Source organism: Phalangium opilio, unplaced genomic scaffold, assembly GCF_054372755.1.
Source record: "Phalangium opilio isolate 3A_F unplaced genomic scaffold, DU_Popi_V2 ptg000070l_1, whole genome shotgun sequence".
Classification (NCBI taxonomy): Eukaryota; Metazoa; Arthropoda; class Arachnida; order Opiliones; family Phalangiidae; genus Phalangium; species Phalangium opilio.
Window position 1 is genome coordinate 3,803,182 of NW_028324182.1, and position 13,537 is coordinate 3,816,718.

General features: G+C 35.9%; 4 protein-coding genes across 5 annotated transcripts in view; 2 read left to right on the top strand and 2 right to left on the bottom strand.

The window, feature by feature from the left end:
- Positions 1-8,018, bottom strand: part of LOC149661132 (uncharacterized) — a 174,968-nt gene extending 166,950 nt beyond the window's left edge. Inside the window, exon 1 of the mRNA XM_089842513.1 lies at positions 7,450-8,018. Coding sequence (XP_089698639.1) covers positions 7,450-7,570 — 121 coding nt within the window. The 5' untranslated portion in view covers positions 7,571-8,018. The remainder of the gene's footprint in view (positions 1-7,449) is intronic.
- A 1,084-nt stretch (positions 8,019-9,102) lies between these two features.
- lin (protein lines homolog) lies at positions 9,103-10,692 on the top strand. The gene has a single exon (XM_089842531.1). It carries the CDS (start codon positions 9,129-9,131, stop codon positions 10,671-10,673), a length of 1,545 nt encoding a protein of 514 aa, XP_089698657.1. The 5' UTR covers positions 9,103-9,128; the 3' UTR covers positions 10,674-10,692.
- A 45-nt stretch (positions 10,693-10,737) lies between these two features.
- On the top strand, positions 10,738-12,319 carry Polr3H (RNA polymerase III subunit H). The gene is made up of 6 exons (XM_089842544.1): positions 10,738-10,952; positions 11,064-11,160; positions 11,221-11,307; positions 11,372-11,435; positions 11,898-12,093; positions 12,162-12,319. The coding sequence occupies exons 1-6, from the start codon at positions 10,842-10,844 to the stop codon at positions 12,207-12,209; spliced, it is 603 nt and encodes a 200-aa protein (XP_089698670.1). The 5' UTR covers positions 10,738-10,841; the 3' UTR covers positions 12,210-12,319.
- LSm7 (U6 snRNA-associated Sm-like protein LSm7) lies at positions 12,224-13,011 on the bottom strand. Of its 2 annotated transcripts, none has more exons than XM_089842545.1 (2): positions 12,870-13,011; positions 12,224-12,744 (listed from the first exon to the last, which is right to left on the bottom strand). In XM_089842545.1, the coding sequence occupies exon 2, from the start codon at positions 12,731-12,733 to the stop codon at positions 12,374-12,376; it is 360 nt and encodes a 119-aa protein (XP_089698671.1). In that variant the 5' UTR covers positions 12,734-12,744; positions 12,870-13,011; the 3' UTR covers positions 12,224-12,373. The 2 variants fall into 2 exon arrangements, with proteins under 2 accessions (XP_089698671.1, XP_089698672.1); XM_089842546.1 differs by having other exon boundaries at positions 12,224-12,751; positions 12,870-12,991.
- Between the last annotated feature and the right edge of the window lie 526 nt (positions 13,012-13,537).

A 13,537-nucleotide genomic window follows, 5' to 3' on the forward strand; every position in this document is an offset into this window, starting at 1 on the left:
TTTTTAACTCAGTGCCCAACTTAATATATTTCTTTCGTTACATTAGGAGAGAGGCGTGGAAAGTAAGATTAATTTTCCGTGCTTGATTTCCATTAAAGCAAATTTAGGAAATATATAAATTTCTTTCACGTAAGGGGGGCAAAATTTAATTATAGTTAATTATAGCTAGGCTATTAGAAAAATGACGGAGTTAAACGGGGCGAAACGCAATCAGGTCCGTATGCAATGTTTTTTTTTTTTTTAAATATTAAAGGCATTTTTAAATTTGTCTAATTTATACAGTATAAGAGAGCAAAACATTTCAACGCGTATACAGTGATACAGTTATGGGTTGGTATAGCCTAAGTAATTTTTACAGTTAAATAAATCATTCTATTTAGGGAGCATTTTTGACAGGAAGAATTTGCGTTTCAGACATTTTTATGTGTTTTGGGCGCTAAAAACCCAAGGGCCGGGTCAAATGTTGACCCCAAAGTACTCCCTGGTTTAGGCATAAAGGGAATGTGAAACTAACTTATATTTTATAGACCATACATATTGACCTAAAATCACGCATAATTGCTACGGTTTTAGATTTTTGTATTTTTCTTTATTTATTTGTTTTAATAAATTCCTTGACGTTCCATGACAATCCCTAACAGGCTGACGTCATTTTCCCTGACCAATTATACTACTAAAAACGCCGAGGCTTAAAATTACTAGTACCATCAATGAACTTTTAAAAAATATTTGTTCTAGCTACGATTTTATCCCGAACCAATGTGAAAGTCCCAAACAATAGGGACTTCCGACTTGGTATTACTACGTCATGCAACGTCAGGCTACCTTCCACTAGTGCTAAAAACATACCAGGAAGAGGGGCTTATATAGCTTTAATTCTGTAAAAAAACATACCATAATGGCGCTGGGGGCGGAGTTAAGCCCGAATTGCCAAGTCCCTATTTGACAACACTCTCGCCCATTATAAAATTTCCTGACTTATACGGGTATTCCAGAGACAGTTGCAACCATGAAAATTATCAAACTTTAATTATTGTCTCGTAACTGGTAATAGGAATTCAAGGTGCAGTGAAGTACAATTAAAAAATATCACTTTCCCAATCCCTTTAAAATTCATACAGGAAAAGAGGGGGGGGCGAAGACCAATAGCTCCTGTAAAATTTTCTAAAAATAGCCCACCAAAAATGGATTATAACATACGGGCTATTCTGTTTCTGTATAGAAAAGCGGAACTCCTGAATACTCCAGGCAATTCTATACCCCACCCGAACCGAACCGAACCCGGTGCAGTTCCAGAGCATGATTGCGGGGACTCTATCGTACCCCTAAACCTCTCCCCAACCCAACAGCTTCCCTTTTCATAGAACGTTTCTCTCCAAGAACCTAGTTCTATAGACCAAACAATAATAGTGTAGAGTGACCCGCACCAAAAGCTTCGATAGGCGTAGAAAGACAGCAATTTTGAGCAGTGAGCATGTATAATCGTAGATATTGAATTTCTGATCCATGGTATTTTAATATTTCTAATGTTGTTAATTTCAATAAGAACTGCTACTTCATGGAGTAAATTTTAAATGAACATATAAAATTTACTCCATGAAGTAGCAGTTCTTATTGAAATTAACAACATTAGAGCATGTATAAGAGGGGAATCAGAGGGACCAAATTCTCCCTTTCAATTAAAGCCGGTACCGAGCTGGCTCTCGGTACGAGAATTCCGCACATGCGCAATTGGCGCAACAGAGAGGAAAAAAATCAGAAGTTTGTTTACGACCGAGGCTAAAGTTAACCACGCTGTACTCTGATGTGAGACTCTTTTAAGCGTCTTTCCGTATTTACCCTTCTTGAATTTCCTTCTTAACAAATTACGTGACGTTTGGCTCCTCGGCTGTGCGGCGAGGTAGGTGCGCGTGAGACAGATGTCAGGCTGTGCCGTTATAGTTACCTTCCCCCTTCCCTCTTTGACTCTCCTTATACATGCTCACTGGTTCTAATTCCTCTACAGTATAATTGTGTCCAATGTTCTCGTCAAACGCACGACTTCATATGGGCAACTAACGAATGAAAAGTTCCTTCATCGAGACGCGGCCATTTTAGATTTTTTTTTTATTTTTTAGTGGGTAAACGTCTACGAAAATACGGCTAAAGAAAAGGAGATTTTTTTTTATTCTTGTTTATTTCCAGCAGCCTAGTTGCGAAGTGACATTGCATTGTTTTCCGAAGGCTTTTCAACGAACATGTCAAAGTCAGCCAAAAACTGTCAATGTGTAAACTTCAATTAAAAGGGAGCGACCAAAAACACACGCCTTCAAATCCCCCCAAACGTTATTAGTTCAAAAAAGCACATATTAGAGGGAAGTTATCGTATAAAAATTGCTCGACATACTGATTATATTTCTTAACGAAATTTAAAGTGTTAGTGACATAGTTTTCGTCATCCACAAATTAATAATGCGAAAAAAAAATCCTTGAAAAATCTAGTTCATTATGATACGTTTACTTTTTTATTTGGTTTCGTAGCAATTTATAAAATTGCAATCAAAGTATTGTGTTTGGAAAAAGCCTAGTTAAAATTTTGTTTCGTTTAATGACGTAGTAGGGAGAAATTTTCTCTCTTGATGTCGCTCACGTGACGCCTGTTAGTGTCTCCGCGCCGCGTTAAGCCTATTTTATTCAGATTCGAGCGGCATTAGTAGACTCGGGCGCTCACGCTTGGCTTTTCCGCGAGATGCCGTGAGTGACGTATCAAGGAGAAAAACCCACCAATCTTCTCCGCAAATTTGATTTTGCCCCCCAAATTACAAGTTTTCGAAGTGTTTTTTTCTGTGTTTTCCCTCATATTTAAATATTTATAAAGAGTATTTTTGGAATCAGAAGAGTTTTAACTCTCAAAAAAGTAAGGTTTTCTTCAGATTTGAGATAATTTTTAAACCACGTCGCTATTCCTTTAATATAACTTTGGATTAATTTTATTCTAGTTCGGAAATTCGTAAGTGAAAAAGAAAAATTCGGGTTTTTCCATACGAATAATAAAAGAACGACTTTTTAGAAAGAAAGAAACTACGATGACGGACATTGGTAAATTGTTAAGCCTATTTACTACCAGAAGTTGTGATGGGGAAAAAAATAAAATGAGTTGTAAAACTACATTATTACTCTTAATTAGCTGTCACACCGAGGGGCTGCTCACTCAGTCTCAGTGTAATCGACGTACATGGCTGTACCTTTGACCGTACTAAATTGATTAGGCGTGCCAGTGATCAGCCCCTCGGTAAATACGGTACTTTGGTTAGTTTCCAAATGTTTTTTGTTGAATAAAAGAGCTATTTGTTGTGGTGAAGTTTCCTCAAACACTATAAACCTCCTACATACATCTACTAGTAATTATAAAAATTACAGTGGGAGGTGGTTTTTCATATAAAACCATAAAATAAAACATCGTAGAAAACAAACAAAAATTAAAACTTGAAAAGATTGCAGAAATCTTTAACTCTGGCTAAATCATTAAGAGGCCATTTTAAATTTATTCAGAAGTTTGTCGTCATGCCAGATGTTTTTTTTTAAAAGGGGGGGGGCACGAATAGGGGTCATTAGACCTAATTTAAAGGGATACCAAATATAAAATAATGTAGAAGATAACCTCATTCACTTCAACAATTTCCAAGCTCACACAAAACTACGGAAGATTTAGTGTAATGAATTCGTATTATTAAAATATTAAAAACCCTTCCAGGCATTATTATAAACAATAAATAATGCAGGTAGATAATGATAGGGGCGGTCCGTTACTTATTTCCATTCCAGAACAAAAATAATAACAACATCGTACACCTCTATCTACCCTAAGCTTTGCTTTTACCCGCGTGTAATAAAATGAATGGAAAATTTATAATAATAGGTTGTTTAAAAGGGACCTATACTTTTCCTTAAAATCCCTAGAGAAGTAGTCCTAAGCCTAAACCTTAGTCTATAGAAAGAGATAGGGGGGGAAATGGCATCCCATTTTACTTTTCGATAGGCCTTTATATCGTTCAAGGCATTGTGTTGCCTTTACTTGTCTAATAACATTATTGGAAAAGTAATAAATGGATTTTGCGAACCTTCACTACTAAGTAACTACAACGATTCTGTTTAACTTTGCAAGAATCAATGTGTACTAGAACGAAAGTGGGCGGATTTAGATGAGAGAGTTGGAAGGGAACTTTTGGATCCAACGCGAACCTATTTAGACAGAAATCATGTATGTATCCGTGTCTCCAGATTTAAACTAGTTTTGTACCAGTTCTAAATTTTCAAAAACAAAACATTTTTTAACAGGGTACATAGAACTTTTGGAAAACAAATTTCCCTGAGATTTCCAGGTTTTTCCCCATATACTTCCCTGAATTTTCCAGGTTTTTCCCCATATACTTCCCTGAATTTTCCAGGTTTTTCCCGTATATGGAGTATCCTTTGGAGCACATGTTAACGAAGGAGGGGGGGGGGGTAATAGGACTATTACATAATCAAAGGACATCCCCGTATCTCTAATATAACCAGAGTTACGAGCCTCCTAAGTATAGAGTAATGTTAATCCTATGGAGGGTATGTTCACGAACATTTTGCTTAATTACACGGCCCCTTTTTGACGCAAATTTCCCTGATTTCCCTGAATTTTACCAAAAAATCGAAATTTCCCTGAGGTTTTTGTCAACTATTTATTTCCCTGATTTTTCCAGGTTTTCCCGGTTTTCCAGGTGTGTATGAACTCTGTTTAAGACTACCATCTTGTAAAATGGCTGCTAGAGAAGCAACTAACTAAACCTTCCTAAACATATAAAACCAGGACTTAAAAAGTATCGAAAGAATAAGATAAGACTGAAGGACCAGATATTGAAATTGTTTAAAATTAAACTTAGAAGAAATGACCATCAAATTTGCATGTTAATTTTAAATCAAAGGTCATGATATTGGGGTCTAAAATTTGCTAGTAGTTTATATTTTTTGAATTAATTTAGTTTATTATAAATTTAAAACCAAATTAGAAATGGAAAGATAAGAGGCGCCATTGCGGTTTATTAAACACTGTTACGTTCTACGTGATTCATCGTTTCATTCGTCAACGTGGTTTCGCGGTCACGTGATGGCGCAATTCCTGTATTATTGGTCTTTATAGAAAGGTAAACAATACACGCCCCCTTAGTGTAAGATTCCCTCTATTTGAAACATTTACATATCTCGGCTCTTGGACCACAATTCCATTCCCCAAAAACATTTTGTTATTACATTAATTACTTTTGAGAGATAACGTGTATGTAATTCAAATAAATAAAGATGTTTTAAAATCAAAAGCAAATAAAATAAAACCGATTTTCTTTCATACATATACGAAGATTACCGTTGCCCTATCAATTATCTTCCCAATAACTTCATTAACTTCTCAAACGTCCCTCATCAGTAAACTCGAAATGTCGTGAGAAAATAACATGAACTCGGCAAAACTTAGTCGTAGTGGCAGCTACTGCTTTTTTCAAACTTTTCGTCAAATTATTAAAGGTAGAATCTGCCATTAATCAATAGATCAAATACCCTAAAACTACGAATCAACTGTTACGCTAGTTGATTCGTATAGGCCTAGTAAAGTACCGGTGTATATTTTAGTTACGGACTGCTTATCAATCGAGCAATAAAACTGAACTGAAAGAATGTTCATACGCTGCATGGTATGGGTGGAGTCACCACCAACCAAGTTTGCACGCGTCACCTCGCTTTCAAAAAAAAAGCGTAGGGTTTCTTTTATAATTTTTATAGCGGTGGTCTTTATAAACTGTAGACCTAAATCTTACGTAAACTGATCGAAAAACAATACAGGGTTAAGCCTAGTTTTTAAGCCTACACTAGTTTACAAAAACACAAAGTTTCAACTGTATTTTTTACAGCTACATTTTCAAAGAGAAGGGAAGGGGGTGGGAAGGTTTGGGAATTCCACACGGAAAACAATGAGGGTTTGATGATGAGGCCATATTTTTAATTGATAATTAAAGTGCGAGTGAAACGATATTTATATAAAATAGGCCTCATATTTTTCACGTTATATTTGCAAAGTAAAATCGCGTTTTTTTAGTATCACGGGTATACTATAAACGAGTCGCACCTTTCATTAAGGTTCCAATGCCAAAACTAGAGATGTGAAATTACCGTAATTTACCTGGTAAATTACCGATTAAAACTTTGAAATAACAAAAATTACCGTAATTTATGGTATTTTCACAGGCTTATTACCGCGGTAATTTACCGATTAAAATTTTGGAATAACAAAAATTACCGTAATTTATGGTTATTTATACTTTCACAGGCTTATTACCGCGGTAATTTACGTAATTTACCCGTAAATTACCGATTAAAATTTTGGAATAACAAAAATAACCGTAATTTATGGTATTTTATACTTTCACCGGCTTATTACCGCGGTAATTTACGTAATTTACCCGTAAATTACCGTTTTAAAATTACGGTAAGATATAAATCGGTAATTTACGCTGTATTTGGTAAATTACCGACTCACATCTCTAGGCACAAAACATAGTGGTCTAGTCAAAATTTAGTGCCAATAACACTTTAAAACGGTAAAGGCATTTTTCACAATCAATTAGTTTTAATGAATTATAATTCCTGGTCCCTTTTATGACGCAATACCTTCCCCACCCACAATTCTTTTTTTTTTGGCTGGGCAATTAAGAGTAAACGAAAAAGGAGATAATGGGGGGGGGGGGTTGTAGGAAGAACCACTAAAAAGGGGTACACCCACTTCAAGGGCAACCAAAAAAAATTGTCGTTTAATTTTATGACAAGTTTTGATATTTAAAAAAGAACTTTGGGAAAAGGTGTCGATTCCAAGGTTAACGTATGACTATCAATCAGAAAGAAAAATTGTTGTAGATATTTAAATATCTGTTCTACGGTACAATATTTAACTGAACGAGAAAAGATGTATTGGTGACCTTCAAGTAGCATCTGTCTTTACTATCAGAGTTACTTGGGTCTAAAAACGGGGAGGAGATGGATAAGATGAGAAGTAAAATAGACCACAGATAGTAAAAGAAAATCTCCGCCTATTTTCCAAGGGGTTCCATATTCTTTTTCTGGGTTTTGCAGCGTTTCTAACATTTTTACGTCGAAATAGACGGCTGCAAAGTAACCCCCGCTGTTTATGCCCAACTTTAGCACTTTTAAAAGGTTCACGCGTCCGCGTCCAGTCCGAAAATAGAAGAAAAGTAGGGCTACGACCCTCGCCCCCCACTGTTCTGGTATCCCCAGTTTGAAGAATTCTCATTGTCATCCTTACATTCGCTGTTGGCGACTTGGCGTTATACTATATAAGCCTAACCATTTTAGGGCAACCTTCACCACGGTTTTTGGTGTTTGCATACATACGCAAATTGCGAGATTAAATATTAAATTTATCCTTACTGGTTTTGGCGGCTTTGGTCTTGTTTAGCAGACGTCCTAACCACTGTAAATCTTGCGCTTTGATGGCTTGAAATAATTCGTGGTCTTTAGACGTGGACGAGTTGATAGTCGAGGCCAACATTGCACCCCGTCTGAAATTGGGGTCTCCCGTCTGGCGAAAACTAAAACTCCGTATACGGGCAAAAGCACCACCACACTGTTTCCCTTCAGGTTGTTGATCTACACTGGCTTACGCTACGTACGCGCGAGACGACCACGACGGCCCGAAATTTTGTTATTTTTTCAACAATTCTTCGGGAGAACGACGACGCATGCTCGCGGCAACTCGATTCAAAAATCCGAAACTTATGTTTCTATTTTCAACGTGTACACGAGGGAATCCCAGTTGTTACGCCATTTTGACGATACTTCCGTCTTAAGAGCACCGGAAATAAACTAACTTCGATTAAAAAATCGTCGATACCGCGTAAATTCCCGCAAATTTTGGCTTCCGAAGTGACAAACTCAACCATGCACGGCTTCGACCCTTCCTAGTAGTACTAGACACATCTTCGCTGCCGTGAGAGCGCGTCTTTGGTGGTGGGAAAAATTTTGCCAGTCTGCGTCTGCGCCTAAAAGAGAACATCCAATCAGAAACGAGAGTTCAGACTTTTAAGAATTATTTCCCTCGCAGCCCCTAAATTTTTTTCACACACACAACAAAATAGGCCTATTTTAATCCCGCGACGTGCAAAATGTAAACAAAACATGGTAATTTTTCTTTTCGATTACTTTGTGTAACGGGCGCCCTAAACAATAATTTTGGGGTTATTTTTCGGGTGTGGTTTTATTTTTTCCTGTTTTTATTTTCTATATGTGTGAGCGTGTTCTCGATTAATTACGAGATACATTATTCTTGTCAAACGGGAAGAGGAAAGGGGTGGTTAATGATCATTAAAATAAAGTTTAAAGGATATAAAACTTGGGATTTCGTTAAAATAGTATTTCGAGTACTACTAGAAAGGTTATTCAGATAAAACCGTGAACTAAAAACAAAAACACGCGCGGAAACTTGACGCTAATCTTTTCGTACTTTGAACTTTAATCACGCAAGCCCGTTTAGCGACAGATGCACCATTGAATATAATTATTTATGGAGACTTAAGGCTTGAAAAAGGTTTAAGAGATTTTATCTCTCCATGTAGGGTTTTTTTTTTCACCCGAACCTTTTTCTTCCTCTTTCGAGAGTTCGATATAATATTAGTCGTTATCTATTATCTAACATTAACACCACACCGACAAATTCTGGGGTCAAGGTTAATGTAACTGAAGCCGATCTATATATTTCGATAATTATCTCTCTCAATTGAGAATCCAACCAATTTATCATAATTAATACAACCTTCGATTAATAATTATAATAGGCTTTCAAAGACCGCGTTACATTGAACATAGCTAACAGTTTCGGGAAGATATAAGTAAAACTCATTTATCTTAACTTTCACCACATTGGCAAATTTGACATTTTCTCTATCGAAGATTAATGTCTATGTTCATACCTATAGAGACAGGGACTAATTTTGGATATAAAATTGTAGTATACCATTGGGTCTTTATCAACTCCATTAGCGCTAAATTTGTTTTGATGCAGCAGTGTCGCCATCTATCAGGCCTATTTTTTACTAGAATTTACAACAAAAATGGCGTGTTACGTGGAGCGGTATACAGACCTTGACGTGGAGCGTGATGTTTACGATGTTTTGGTGAATAATAGGTGTATCTGCGACATATCTAACGAAAATATATTTATTAATTACCTTTCATCGCTGCAAGAAATCGAAAGTACATCTTTGGCACCCAAAACTGAATTTAGAGACTCCTTATTGGTTAAAACCAGCGTTATAAGAGTACTAGATGAACTGATAAATGGCGGGAAAACAAGTTGTTTCAAAATAATTGACGCTGTATGGAAATTTCGAACTAAAATTACGAATTTCTTAATTTCCTTAGTAGTTACTATTAAAGATAGGCATTTAAAATACGGTGCCATAATTGGATTACTATCCATTTTTAGAATTACGAATGATTTTGCCATAATTCAAACATTTTGCGATAGTTTAATTGAGGAAAATGATAAATTTGACTTTTTAATTAAATGCCGATTAAGTTTAAACACTAAATCAAATGATGAGGCAATTATCGATGGATGTCAAAACGTAGTATCTAAACGAAAAGACGCGATTAACCTTAAAAATATTATAGATTTAAAGATGAATAAACTAAATGAATGGCTAAATTCATCAAGAATAATGTCTCTAATGACAAATGATTCTTTTATAAAATTTTGGTTAGATACAATTCAAACTATTAGACGAAATAACTTGGAGATTGATGCGGAAAAACTACCCAAAATTACCCACTTAGAGTTACTAATTTCAGTTTCAAATTGCATTGAGACAGTTAAACTATTAGAAGAAATAATATCAACTAAAGATACTCCAAACAGTATTCAACAAAAAACAACTGAAATATTGTTAGAACAAATAGAAAAAGGATGGCTAACTACAATTAAAATTGAAAACTATGATAATTATTTCATTGGTACTTACAAATCCGAATCTGCACCAAAAATAGATGAATTTGTCAATTCTGTTGATGTTAGCGAAGTAGCATTTTTAGTTCTTTCATCGTTAAACACCTACAGCTATAATTCAAACGACTTGATTTCAAATGTAGTAGAAATTTTGTCTAAATGGCTCAAAACATATGCCAAATTCCAGGAAAGTGACTGTTGGCTCGTGCAACTTTTCATTGAGCAAGATGACAAACTAATTACAGCGATGTTATACTGCACTCAAATTTACATCAACCTAAAGCAACACCCCTGCGAAACTTTAAACCCACATTTTGTCTTTATTAAATTTTTGGAAGCCATAGAAATGGACCCCGAAACTTTGGTGGACTTTTTATCCTCGATAGAAACGAACAATATTATAATATTTTTCGTTAAATATTTGAAGCTAGTCATATCCGAGTGGGATAAGTTTAAAAAAGCTCACGAAGACATAAATCTAAAACATGATGATGATTCCAGTGATGAAGAGTGCTATTTAGACGCAACAATGACTACTCTAATTAGATTAAGATTAAAATTAGAACGACTGGAAAGTAAAAACCTGTTTCCTTATAAAATTAAACCTTTGTGTAAACTAATTAAACAGTGTGAAAATTTATACGAACAATAAATTATAAATTATTCTTAAATTTGGTGTTTTTGTGATCGAGAGACAGACAGACATTGATGTAACGTTTTATAAGACCGGGCGCGGCCAAAGCAAAAATTCAAAATGGCGGTCTCAGCATGTGCTTCACTCAAAATCAAATATTTGAGGCGTTCATTATAAAACATAATCATGTTTGTGCTAGTAGAAATAACGGATAATATTAGAATTCCCCCGTGGAAATTCGATGTTAATCTCATAGAGGCGATTAAGGAGGAAATTAGTAAGAAACTAGCTAATAAGGTATACTTTCACTTAAGCCTTGGTCTCATATATTGCAAAATGCAAACTGCCGCCGCATGATTTTCTACAATTCTTACTGTATTCTAACAATATAAATAAAACTATTTTCAGGTGGTATTTAATGTTGGATTATGTATCACGCTTTTTGATATAATTGAAATGGGGGATTCATTTATTTTGCCAGGGGATGGTGCCTCTGTTACCAAAGGTATTGATTCCCAAATCAATCCTAATCGCCACTTTTTAATCTATTAATTTTACACTTAAGTACGATTCAATTACATTGTTTTCCGACCATTCATTGAAGAAATTTTGGTTGGGAAGATTAAAAGTTGCAGTCAAGAAGGAGTTATTGGTAGCTGTTTAATGTCCTTAAAAATCTTCATTGGCTTCATACCTAAATTTATTACACGTTACAGTGTCGCTAGAATTTTTTGATGATATTCTCATCCAGCCAATTTATTTGCAATACCCTTCTAGATTGTATGTATACTTAGACAAGGGCTTCTTGGAACTAACACTTAAAGGCCGACTTCCAGCGAAAAGGGTTCTAGCGAACTGAAAACCGAGCATCGAGACTAACAATGGAGCGACCATGCCGATTTTCGAAGCCCCGCTGGGTCAAAAGTTGGAAGGGTTCTCGCTAACTGAAAGCCCGTGCAATGTGGTTCTAGCGAACTGAAGATGAACAATAGAAATCCTTTTAAATTTATTTCCTCTCGAATTTTTGCTTTCTCCTGAAGGATATTCACTATTGCGTATCCTCAGTTCGCTAGAACCACATTGCACGGTTTTCAGTTAGCTAGAACCCTTCCAACTTTTGACCCAGCGGGGATTCAAAAATTGGCACGGTCGCTTCATTGTTAGTATCGATGCTCGGTTTTCAGTTCGTTAGAACCCTTTTCAATGGAAGTTGGCCTTTAATGGATTCTTTAATACACGTAGTGACGAATCTGATCAAGTTTGGGTTTGGGAGTATGAAAGTGAAGATGGCAAACACGATCTAGTAATGGAGCCTGGAGAACAAATTCGGTTTAGAGTCATTGCTGAAAACTTTTGCGACACATCACCCACTGGTCCTAGCACGACGGAATCAGTTGAACCCAAAGAATCTGAGAAAAAAGCCCCTTATTCCCTTATTGTAGGTCTAATTTGGCCCTTTTATACTAAAACATACTCGGTTTTAAGATAAACTCCCAATTTTTTTAGGGTTCTGTTGCTGAAAGTGGTTTAGGTCTACTTTCATGGTGGAATTAAACAGGGTTCAAGGGTCAAAGTTACTAGAAATGTATTTATTTTTGTATTTTGTATGTTAAGAAAAAAAAAATAAAGATGTCAGCTTCGATTTGAAGCTTTATAAATGATAATTAATTATATACATCTGATTTGTCAAAACTTAAACCAACTTATGAAGTTGAGTTTTAAGAATCATGTTGGACGAAAGGATTGGCTATAGATTCCATTCCTTCAATGGGCGATATAACTACCACAGCTGTTCCCCGACAGACTACGAGTCCTAAGTGTCTAGTATCATCAGTTAACTTAAAGGGGTCATCAGGATCACGCAAAAACTCTGTTGTATTGTCCAATACCAAGTTCAATAAGGGATCGTATCCCTTCAATATACCTGTGGCTTCCCGTCCTCCTTGAAACTTGACTCTAATAGCACGGTCCAAGTACTTGGATAAGTCAACGATAGATTCCTTTCGTTTCTTTTCCTTGTCTCCACCACCACCACCACCACCACCGCCTTTATCATTTCCACCTCCAACAGCACTCATGGTTTCAAAATCTGAAAACTTCAAATTTTGTAATTGCATACCGACCAAGGCTTAACTAAAACCGCGTTTTCTTTAGTCTAATGATCTCAATTATTTCGCGAAACTTAATTGAATAATTACATAACTAAACGCCTACCTTATATTCTTTTGTAAAAAAGCTTCTTCGTTATGAACTTAATTATAATTAATTAAAGGTAAGACCAAAGCGAAGAATTTACCGGCCACTTTTAGGGATTAGGGATGCCAGATTTAAAACCTTCAACCCGCCAAAATCAAATTGGAAACAAGCCCAAAAAACCGCCAATCGTTATTTCGCAAAGAAGCCCAAAAACAAGCCAATAATTTATCGTGAAAATTTGGAATTAGTTTTTCTTATAGATATATCAATGCATATTGCATACTAACACAGTTTTTAAAACCCAAAACAAAATGAAACCACTTTATTTAACCATAAATTGACGAATTATAGGCTACACAAAAGGTCAAATGGTTTGACAGTACCATTAGAGTAATGGTAGCCCTCTGCCTTCGACTGTATTAAGCTCTATGTTGAAATAACATGGGGTGCCATTAGTCTTTTGTCAGTTTTTTTGGAATTTTTACGATCTTCGCCTATTGGCGGTATTTTAAGTACGACAAGCCAAATTTCCAGCCATTATTTTAGAGAAGAAGCCCAATTGGCGGCTTTCCAGCCCAATATGGCAACCCTGGACGACTGAAAGGGGTAACTAGTCTACTATCATACCAATCAGAAGCCAGGAAATTCACAATGGAAAGTGGAATAGCCAATGAAATATCAGAATT